This window comes from Mesitornis unicolor, unplaced genomic scaffold (assembly GCF_000695765.1).
Source record: "Mesitornis unicolor isolate BGI_N332 unplaced genomic scaffold, ASM69576v1 scaffold48553, whole genome shotgun sequence".
Taxonomy (NCBI): Eukaryota; Metazoa; Chordata; class Aves; order Mesitornithiformes; family Mesitornithidae; genus Mesitornis; species Mesitornis unicolor.
Genome location: NW_010176325.1, coordinates 5573 through 16851, shown reverse-complemented (window position 1 = coordinate 16851; position 11279 = coordinate 5573). Strand labels below are relative to the sequence as shown.

Sequence of the window (11279 nt, the reverse complement as noted above, 5' to 3'; positions counted from 1 at the left end):
GGCCCGCACCCCCTCCCCGTGCTGCCCTGCTCCCCTTCTCCGCACCGCCCCGCACACCGCCGCCTCGGCCGGCCTCTCGCCAGGCCCAGCTCCCGCACCCCTTTCCTCGTCCTCCCCTTCCTTCTCCTACATCCATGTGTTTTTGTCTTCCTGTTTTAGATCCTACCAAAGGTAGACCTTCCCTCCCCAAACTGCTGGACAGCCCCGGCTGGTCGGTGAGCATCTGAATACCCCTCAGTAGGTTGGGCAGAACGGAGAGTGGAGGCACAGAGATGCATGCTTGGGGCGAGCGCTCCAGGCAGAGTAGAGTCCACACCCACCAGAAGAAGCTTTAGAGTGAGTCAACATGTTTTTACATCAGCAGACAGCTCGTCTGATCCCTGGCTTGTTGGAAGACACAGGCTGGCTTTTTCAGGAAAGCTCAGCACCCTTTTAGCTCCCCAAAGGCTGCACGCTGTGCATCAGAAGGCAAAACTGGCCAGCCTTGGTCCAGAAGCTGCGTAGCCGTGTTAGCACAACACTCCATTTCACTGAGCTTTAGCATCGTGGGGTTTTTTGCTTGGTGCCTAAGTGGCATCTGAACTCTCCTAACTGTCTGACCTGGTCCCCTTTTAAAATAGAAGATAATAAAGGGTGGAGTTTGTTCAGCAAGCTGAGCTACAGCTCTGGGGATGGTCCCAGTGGCAGCTGGAGCAATTTCTGTCACTGTTTTCATAAAATATTTTAATGTACCCAATTTAAAAGGAAATATTCTTGCCACAAGGTGCAGTCCCCCTCCTGGCCATTTTCACATTTGTTCATATGTTGTACGGCTCAGAAATCCACTCAGGTCCCAGAACAGCATTAAACTTCTAAGGCCTGATGCTGGGATGGACAGAATATTTGCAAGTCTTGTTCCTGGCTGTGGGGCTTGGGCTTTAAATCTCTCCAAATCAGTACCTTAAACAGCTCAGACTTCTTCAGTTATGTTGATGGGAACATTAAAATCTGTGTCAAAAGATCATGCTGCAATCCTGCAAATTTAAGCTGATTAGGTTTTTTTGTTGGATGTGGTGGTTTTTTGAACAGATTATGTAGCAAGTGATATCAGAAACAGGTTTTACAACTTGTTTTCAATATAAGTAAGCTTACATCTCCTTTCATCCATGTCTTCCTTCAGGCTTTTTTATTGCTTTCTGGTAAAATCTGCAAAAACGGGAATTGCATATGTTTTTCCCTTCTTAAAGTTTCAGGTGCAAATGTCTAAGCGCATGCTTTTTCAAATCTCCTGTTTGTTTTGTATGTTTGAGTACTAAAGACAGACCTTTCTTTCTTCAAACCCAATTGACGGTTTTGCCTGACCTCCAGATTTTATTGGTGGCACTAACGGGGCACCTTCCTAACAGTCTTAGAGACTGGTGAAAAGAGAGGCCAGATCGGGGCTTTGAACTTTGGCAACTGAATTCAGAGCTATGGAGTTCGGTGAAAGTTTGGAACAAATTAGTGGGGGCAAAGGGTGAAAACACGTTAACTTCTGCCCATTCTGCACAGTGTCCTCTGCCTGAGACCTTGTTTTGTTGTTCCTGTACCTATCGTGACTGTCATGTTTATACACAATAAACACAAACATACGTGTTGTGCTTTAGTCCTCCTGCCTGTAGTTCAGCAAGGCTGAACCAGGTCAGTGTTTGGATAGGAGACCTCCCAGGAGAGCTGACGTGCTGTAGGAAATAGCATTCATTTACTGAGTAATATTTTTCTGATATTGAGTCTTCTGGTTCTGGGGATGGTAAGCTGTAGAAATTCCAGCTTTGAGGGGAATAAAAGCAAGTTCTTGAGCATTTTTGGTCATGATGGAGCTTTTGGCAGTTTACTGCAGAGTAGGAGAGTATCCTGGCCAAATTCCAACCTGGGTGATTACATTCAGCTGACTGAGCAGTGGTGATTGCTGCTTTTCGCTGTTGGGCAAAGTGATTTCCACACGTGGGCTTAAATTTGTAAAGTGACTTAGGGTAAGGCAGAAAAAAAAAGGACTTACAGAAACGTCCCTTTAACCCTCGTAGCTTATTCTTGAAGTCCTTGTGAGACTTGTCAGTGTGCTGTCACCTTCCTCTAAATGCCAGTGATCCAGCTGCTGGGGCATGGAGTGGCTGTACCACATCACAGAGTGGTCTTCAGGATGGTGCTTTCTGTACCGCACATACACATTGCCACACATCAAACAAGGGAACAAACAGAATGGGAGAAGAAGAAATAATAAAAGAACATTCAAAGTTTTCTTTGCTAGAAATTAAAATGCAGTGACACTGCTGCTCAGGCTGATCCGTTATTGGTGTTTTGTTTTCAAACAGGCTAAGTGATCCTTTGATTCAAAAAGGTAGAGAAGCACTGATGTAAGCTATAGAGGGCAACGTGGAAGTGTATTTCCTGTTATATATGTACCCCAATGTCTAACAGTTTTTTTTCTCTCCCTGACTTTCCCTGCTTTATTTTGTACCCAGATTTTCTTGCTCCTGTCTGAAATATGCCTTATAACTTTACAAGTCTTCAGAAGACCACTGTGTTTCACTGGGTTAGGAATATTGCGTCTGCTTCATAGCAGGAGGATGTTGTATGTATTACAGCTTAATTCTGTTCTACTTTAAACCTAGATAAAGAATGAAGACTGTCTGTACCATTTTGATTACCTCTTCTAGGGTTCAAAGACAGAATCATTTCCCCTGGCCTTCATTTGCTAATGGCTCAGCTTGACCTAACTGATACACAGATAAACTTGCTGCTAAACAAAAATTCCTGTAGCAAGAACCACCTCAATGTCCAAAATCCCTTTGTCCCTGCTGGTATCGGTGGCTCTCTGTAACCATCTAGAAGTGGAACTGCGCAAAGTCACAGGAGGTGTTCACGAGAAGCTTGTGTTTGAATGGACGATGCTGCCATCCTCTTGAGAGATGAGACGAAGACCCTTCACGATGACAGCTCTGCAAGTTCCAAATATGAGAGCCGTGCATACGGAGTTTCATGCTTTGTCTCCAGAGTGATCCTCATTCTCGTTAAGCTAATTTCACCTCTTGTCACAAGTTTTGCTTTTGGGATTTAGACCATCGTTAGCCACAGAACTCCTGTGTAAATCACTTTATTTCTTTTTCTTTTTTTTCCCCCACTGTTTTACACAAAGACTGTTAAGAGGACTGTTAGTGGAATAAGCAAAGCCAATATTCGCAGGGTTTAGCTTTGTACCAATAGCACCTTTTGCCTCAGAATGCCTTACAAATGCCATACAGCACGCATGTCCCAGTGTACAACTTGTCATGAAACTTCTCACTTAGACACCTCCTTAGTTTCCCGAGCTGACCTTTAGGGACATTTCAGCACATAGCATCTCATACAATAAATCAGACACCACCCAGCGGTGCCTTTCAGGTCTGAGAGCTTTCTCCGTGAATGTATTCAGAGCTAACGAGGCCATGTGTGCATCCTGCGGGTCGATGCCGTCCACCTAACGGGAGCGTCCTGAAGCAACCAAGGGAATGGCAGAAGGAGGGCACGCTGGCGCTCCTCCTGTCCGACTGTGGGTGCGACGCGTAGGTGTTTACTGCGATGAGCACCGCAAAACGTGGCTTGTGGCTGCGGAAGAGGCAAGTGTCCTTTGAGCTTCGCAGTGATTGTAGCTTTGCTATTGCAGGTGCCTCTACTGCATTGCCGGTAACTGCCTGCTCTTTTTTGTCACTCTCCCCCAGGAGGAAGGTATGCTGAGGGCTCGGATCCAAAGAGTTCAGGTTCCCCTGGGTGAGGCGCTGCGACCCAGCCAGCTCCCCCCATCCCGGCTGCCTCATATGTGGCAGCTGTCCCAGGGTGAGCAGTACAGGGATAGTAACTCTCGCGTTTGGGAGATAGAGCACCATCTCATGGTAAGGATGGTGGCAACAATAGGCCATAGTCATGCCTGTTTGTGAAGTCATTTGAGATCCTTGAGGGACGGCAAAGGACTGTTAATTTGTTGAAGTCCATTAGCTCAGCCACAGTAACTGTAGACGTATTGAACTTTTCCTTGTCGCTTACAGCTTGGTGGTGTTGAAGAACTGCTGCTTAAACTCGTGCCTGGTGATTAATCTGGTACGTGTAGACATTACCCCTGCTTTGTACTGTGTTCTGTTTATTCCCAGTCATTCTTTAATATAAATTTTTGTCTTTCAGGAGCAGTGGCTCTAGGAAGATGTCGTTGTATATTTTGTACAATAAATGATTCTCTCTCCACTGAAATGCAGCCACCTCTGAGGTGGAAGCAGTTAAACAACACACAGCAACATCACACAAGAGTTTAGGACAGGCAGTGAAGAGGAGTATTGTGTCCAAGTGAAACATCAGGGGGAGTTCTAGGTAGGCAGAATGTAATTGCCCCAAGTGGAGTTTGGCCAGGATGCTGGAAATAATGCCCTAGCGACATTGAAAAGTGCTGTGAGATGGTGAATTATCAGAAATCTGAAAGGCAGCGCCTCCCTAGCTCTGGGCAGGAGCAGGAGCTGAACTGTGGTTCAGAGGGAGCTGAAGTCCCAGCACCGCTTTCGGTAACAGCGGCGCTTTCCTGTAGAGGTCTCCCGTCCAACTACTGGTACCACCAGCTTTTGCTCATCCTTTGATCTCACAGGAGATCACAGTTACAGGTGTCACAGCTGCAGAAAGTCAAACTGAGTGCCTGGAATCCCGCTTTTTAGGGATTTGAACAAGATGGAGCTGTCCTCCAGTCTGGTTTGGTTTGGTTTTGGTTTTTGTTTTAGTGGGGGGTGCAGGATTTCCAAGAGAGTTTCTCCTGGAACAGAAAAAAAAAAGCCGTCCTTGTCTTTATGGGACATACACAACTAAGTTGTTTGTTTGTTTGTTTGTTTGTTTTTTAAATGCCTCCTCCAGCTGCAGTTATATGACTGACACCAAATCCTTGGTTGTGTAGAGCTCACAGAGTGCTTCTACACAAATACATGATTTAGTAAAAGATCTAGAGGCACAGAACTGTTAAAACTTAGTCAGCCGTAATAATCTGAATTGTTACTGGAATCTTTGTGCATCCAAGTGGAAAAGGGCACATTCTGACCAGAGAAAAGAAAAAGGCCTTCAAGCTTAGCAGCATAAAACTTCCCGTATTCATTGTCCACGTTATCATCCTTTAGGCAGACACAGAGAATTCCTGTGTGTGTTGGCAAGCATCTGCAAGCAGCAGTAGGTATTTTCTGAACTGTCTGTGGCAGGGAAGTTGGGAGCTCTTTAAAGCTTTGGCTTTAAGACAGTGTCTTGCCCTGCTACCCCCACCCCCCTGAAAAGCACGGTGTTTCTACAGTAACATTTTCCTATCATTTTAGCTCTCTGAACATGTCCCAGAAGGATCCCTGCCAGAAACAAGCCTGTGAAATACAGAAATGCTTGCAAGGTACCAAGTGTCATTTTGTCTTTATGGTGTCTTGGTTTTTGGTTTAACTTAATTCTTTGAACTTAACCCTGTTCTCCTTTCACCTTGAGAAGGAAGTAAGCAAGCACACGAGCATCACCTGGCTGCAAAGCAAAGAGAATTATAATAGCTTGTTTTAATATTGTAAATAACAAGACACCATCAGTACAAAACAGAGCATTTGTAACCGCAGTGTTGTGCTTATTCAGAGTACTGGTAGTGAGATCCCACGTCTAGACTTGGGACTGGGCTGTAGGCGGGGAGAGCCAGACATTGTGATAAGCTCTCTTACGGAGTAGGCAGTGCGGCAGTGGGTGGATTGTATGAGAAGACTGCAGAGCTGTGAGCTCCAGGGGTATTTTAAGAGCAGGTCAGACAGGTGTCTGTCAGGATTGGGTTATGTGTGTGTGATCTGGCCTCAAGGTATGATATGGTCTCCCTCTGGAGACCTTTAGTGGCTGTTTTGTATTAGCTTAGCTCAATATTTGTAAGGGCAAGGGAATAATGTGTTTTGGCTGCTTGAGTTGGGGAGAGCAGGCTTGTTACTTGTAGAGGACAGTATTTTTTAAAAAGTTTGGTTGCCTCTTGGAAAAGGATTTGCCTTATGGAATGAATAAGAGAAAAGATTTCTTGTGCCAAGGCAGCTCAGCCACAGGGGAAGGAGTTTTCCCAGCTCACCTGGTAGAGCCCTTAGCCAGCGTGTTCTGAGCTTGACGTGAGAACAACTCACGGAGGTAGCCCAGGGATGACAAGGCAGGAGGCTGGCAATGCCACAGCTAAAAGTTAGCCAGGCCAGTTCCACAGCAATCATTTCCACCTTTCATTTATTTCCAGACTACAGGTTAGCTAAAATATAGCAGGGAGAGAAGAGGGGGTGCTGCTGGGGAAGCAGAGGGATGGCTTTGCAGGCTGCAGCAAACACAGCAATTGCAATCTGTGCAGGTAACAGAACAACATCCAGGGAAAAAGCAACAGTCACTTATTGGTAGATGTCTGTCTTTCCCAGGATTGTTTTTTTTGGAAGCTGTGTTCAGCTCAAAGCCAGGGCTTTAAACATCCCCCCTCTACACATCCCCAGCATTTGTCTAGAGATTGCCTTTTAGTGTCTTCGTGGACTGGAGCACTGCAGGGCAATGCCACAGATTGCCTTCTCTCCCCGTAGTAACTGGCACTTAAAAGCTAATGTTTGACCCTGGTTTGGTTTCATCTGTGACAGTGTTCTTTTTGTAACATTCATGGAGGTTATTCCAGGTGTTTTCAGTATGTGTACAGATTTGATCTGAACGGTTAAGTGTTAACAAGGAAGCTTTTTGACTCTGCTGTGTGCACACTTTGCTGTCCACCGCTTCTGTAGCTGTCGTTTTGGAGCGCTATCATTGTTCAGGTATCATCGTGCTGTGGACTTGTCCAGGTTGCACAGATGAAGCAGCTGAGTTGATGACAACAAAGCAAATTTTCCCTGTAAGAATTAATGCAATAGAGGTTGTATACAGAGCCTCGACTGACAAATACACAGAGACAGCATACGCAGTGCGGAGGATGGAGGGTTGGAAGCAGGGCCTTTGGGAGATGCTGGCTTTTCAAAGGCTGGGTTTGGAGTGGGTCGTTATTACAAAAGGTTTTGCCTGCTTCCTCTGTGAGACCGAGTGTCCTCTGTAAATCTGTTGTGCTTTGCTATCCATTGTACACTATCCATTGTGCTTTTCAGGAATGCATCCCTGACAGGTAGCAAGGTGTGCCTCTGTGGCCATGGTTTTAGAAACCAACCTGCACAGGCAGAGTAGCAGTTGGGAGAGCCCTGGAGTGCTCAACAGCAGCACGTTACAGCAGAGAGCGATGAGATCTCCCCTCTAAGGGCCTGCCATGCCTCCTAGGCTGCCAGCTTGCACAGAGCAGTAACATCACCATAATCATCTTCTCAGGGGTGACTTCTGTACTTGTGTTACAGGTCCCTCACCAGCCCAGTTAGGGAATTCATAGCGCAGCAATCAGAGCGGGCTGGCTTCACTGCTGCTTTCTGGGCTCTCCGGCGGGTGCTGTGTTTGTCTCACATTAGGTTGCTGTTGCTTCTTTTAAAAATCAGTGGCGGTTGGGCAGGTGATTGCAGCTGTGCAGTGGTTGCGTAGCTGATCCAAGGCAGAGCAGGTATCTCTGCACGCCCTGTGCTTCCGTGCAAACAGGCAGGTAGTTACTAATTCGAGCCACAGACTCAGTCTGCTCACGTACGTGCAGGGCTTCTTTCCGAGAGCCTGGTGGCCACCCCTGCAAAGCACCGTGGGTTTTGCCACCTCAGCTGACAGCGGCAGCCAGCAAAGCGCTAGGGCGGAAAGGATGCTGGATAAATCACCCATGTCCTGCAGTGGCTGAAACTGCCGGTGCAGTGAAATCTCTCCGAGCTTGAAACAAAGGCCATAGGGAGATAGTACAGAGGTGGGCATAGCTGTGCTGTGCACAGATATGTGAGCCCAGTCATTCCAGGTCAGACTTGGAGCTCGTTTAGCCCTGTGTCCCAACTCTGGCAGTGTTCAAGAAGAGAAGCCTAGGAAGGAGAGGAGGTGAAGTAACAGTTCTGTGGCTAAGAGACCTCCTGAGCTAGAGGTGGGACCTTTGTGTGGCAGGTGGTCATGTCACTGGCTCTGTGCAGTTGGATCCAGCTGCTGGCATCTGGCTGAGCATTCCCACTAGCGTGCTCTCTGCTTTGGTCACGCTGCAGAGCTACAGCCTGTCCGCAACGGGAGGGTGGCATTCATGCTCCTCACACCTTCCGTTTACAAACCCCACGGTGCTGAAGGATGCACCTGTCCCTGTTTATACCAGGTCCTCTTTGGCTGCTCTTAGCTGTAAACCTTATAGTGACAAGGCAGCTGGGTTGAAGACTGTGGATGACAAGATCCAGCTTGAAAGTGCACAGGCTAAAGAAAGTAAGGATTGAAGGGCAGCAATAAGAGAAAAGTCATTCTTACTGTAGTGAGATGTGATAGCTGCAAAACTGGGGGACTGAAGATGTTCCCGTCCACACCAGCAAGCCTGCCTTGACGTAGCTTTAGATAGCTGTAACTAAAGAGAGATTTCTGTAGAGCAGAGAGAGTGATGAAATGCTTGTGAGCAGCTCTTGCTTTTCAGGGAAACACTGCCAGCAGCCAAAGGGCTGGGCTAGATGTGTCGCCTCTAGGGGCAAAACCTGTTCCCCTCTGCAGATTTAGTGTCTCCTTCTTATTTTACAGCGAACAACTACATGGAGTCTAAGTGTGAAGCCATGCTTCAGGAAATGCGGAAGTGCTGTGCCCGGTACCCCAAGGGCAGATCCATCTGTTGTTCAGGGTTTGAGAAGGAAGAAAGGGAGAGAGAAAAGCTTAAGGCGACTTCAGGAGGAATTCCCCCACCACCTCAGTAACACAATGCAGCTACAGCAGGTGCCGGAGCATGGACTCACCTGCAGAGCTCGTGTGTGTTTTCAAGCCTTCTTTAGACTTTCAGGAAAGCCAGATCGCTCCTAGAACACACTATCCGGCACACCAAAAAGTGTAACGCAGTACCAACAGATGGCCTGGTTAACAGACTTTATTTTCTGTACCAAAACAACACCTACATTGTCTTTCCATCGCACCTGTGTCTGTGAAAAGTCAACTTGATGTTTTTAGAATGCTTACCTTACTCTAATCCATCCTTGCTCTCAAAATGAAGAACTGGAACCAAGTTATTCTGGCCTCTGGAGCGAGAGGTACAGGAAATGAGCTCAGAAGAGTGAGTGAGTTTAAGTGTGACACATGAAACAAGCCCATCTTGACACAGCAAAGGTATTGCTGCCATCATACAGTAGCTCCAGACAACATTTGCCTGTCCAGTGGTTCAAGTTCAAGAATGGGAATCAGGTCTGGGGGTTGTTCCTAGGTCTTGCACAGATCACGAGTGACCACAAGTCACTTTGCCTAAGTGCCTCACTTTCCCACTGGACAGACTTTTGGTTACTTTATTATTTGAATTGCCGACACGCTGCTATTTGCATGACAAAGATATAACAGGAACATTTCAGGGATTGCTACAGGAGTAGGATTTTTTTAAAAAAAAGCAATATTCATTTGAAAGATCTGACTGTTGATATAAAATTTATAAATTTCTGTATAATTGAACACCTTTGAGCAATATGTTATGAGCCCAGCATCGTTTAACCCGCTGGTACCCAGAGGCCTGTCACAAAGCCCTGGGCTAGATCCAAAAACTGATTTAGGTGCCGCTTTCTGAACAAGCAGTCGTAGGCACTTACTTGCTTTCACCACAGCATTCCAGACTCACTCACAAGCCGGCTGTGTCTGGACCCCAGGGAGAGATGGCTTTGCAGAAGCTCTCACCCATGCAGCAGAATTTCCTGTTACCTGTAGGAAGAGCTCAGTAGACAGGTTCCTGCATCACCCTTCAGAGCTGCCTCTCTGTCCCCTGTAGCAGGAGTCCAGGCACCTCAGTGGGTGCCAAGTCCATCCCAGGGCCTAGGCACCTAAATACCAGACTTCAAACCCACTAGGCCCCTAACTCTGTCGTTAGATCTAGCCGTAATGGACTTTTGTGCTGTGATCAAGTACAACTTATAAAATACAGCTTCTTTCAACACTGTAGTCTAGGCACAATAGTTGAGTGTATTGAAGCCTAGAAGAGCAAACCATCTGTATTCACTGCTCTGAAATACCATGATACGAAATAAATGACTGGAACAAATCACAGTCTCAGTTTGGTTGTTTATTGAGAATACAACAGAGCTGCAAGCCGGGCAGCTTGGCTGCCATTCACAGGCCAGAGCTATGTGTGACACCATCATGTTTAAATAGAAGATGCTGCTGCTTGTTTTTATAACCAGGGCTCAAAATCAGAATAATTCAGGGTGGGCTTTCTCCTCCCACTCCCAAAAAACCAAACCCTAAGACAAAACAGGGGGTTTAGTATTCTTGAAGAGTAGGTAAAAGTGATGACAATGTTGTGAAGCAGCAGAAACACTTAACAAGGAGCTCATTTTTCCCCTCTTCCCATATCTGACCAGGAACAGCAGAAAGTCTCTTAAGAGATGATAAAAAAATAAATATTCAGGCTTCTGTTGTGCCTATTAAAAAGAAAAACCTCCTTTCCATGCCCATTTCTACTCTGGTGGAACAAACTTGCCCAGCATTGGAGCTCTCAAGTCAGATTGGCAGCAGGATCACCTCCTGCCCCAGGAGCACCCCACATTTTGGAAACACGGGTGATTGGTGCCAGCATCATCAAGGAGAGGGATTTATTAAGGCAGCCCAAGGTCACCTGCAGAGAAGACACAAGGCTGACGGCCTCATGCCAACGAAGTGGCTCTGACTACTCCCATGAGCCAAACGCAACACGCAGGGCAAGACCAAACCACACTGGTTCCCAAAAAGTCAACAGACCTCACACACAGAAGCTATTAGAGCAAAACTGTTTATTAAAATACCACTTCAAGAAGCATTTACATTCAATATATAAAAACACTTAAAAAGCTTAGTGTGTTTTAAACCTTCTCATACTGGAACAGATGCCAGAAGTTGTTGAAACAAGGGCGGGGGGGGGAACACCTCATCTCGGCACCTGCAACAACGAAAATGCATCCCCAGAGGGGTTGATTCAGCATCGAAGCTTCCAGTGTGGGCCCACAGCATCAAATGGTGCCAGCCACAAGCCTGACACTGGCACAGCAGAAAGATTTGCCAGATCCCAATGCCCTTATTCACTCCCTGCCTGCATTCACATCAAACTCAACATGAATATGTCACCTGTTTCCCCTTCCAGCAGCAACTGCAGCATTTTAGCTCCCTCTCTGGGCCATTTCTCTCCATAGCAGCACTTCGGTACCCTGTGGAGCAGAACC

The 11279-nt window shown here is 46.7% G+C and overlaps 2 protein-coding genes across 2 annotated transcripts; both read left to right on the top strand.

The window, feature by feature from the left end:
• Nucleotides 1-3506: 3506 nt before the first annotated feature.
• Nucleotides 3507-4088, top strand: MTCP1 (mature T-cell proliferation 1). The gene is made up of 3 exons (XM_010181698.1): nt 3507-3614; nt 3717-3887; nt 4041-4088. The coding sequence occupies exons 1-3, from the start codon at nt 3507-3509 to the stop codon at nt 4086-4088; spliced, it is 327 nt and encodes a 108-aa protein (XP_010180000.1).
• CMC4 (C-x(9)-C motif containing 4) lies at nt 3582-10123 on the top strand. Its single transcript, XM_010181699.1, has 7 exons — nt 3582-3614; nt 3717-3831; nt 4041-4092; nt 4174-4356; nt 5331-5398; nt 8641-9867; nt 9905-10123. The coding sequence occupies exons 5-6, from the start codon at nt 5341-5343 to the stop codon at nt 8808-8810; spliced, it is 228 nt and encodes a 75-aa protein (XP_010180001.1). The 5' UTR covers nt 3582-3614; nt 3717-3831; nt 4041-4092; nt 4174-4356; nt 5331-5340; the 3' UTR covers nt 8811-9867; nt 9905-10123.
• Nucleotides 10124-11279: the final 1156 nt, after the last annotated feature.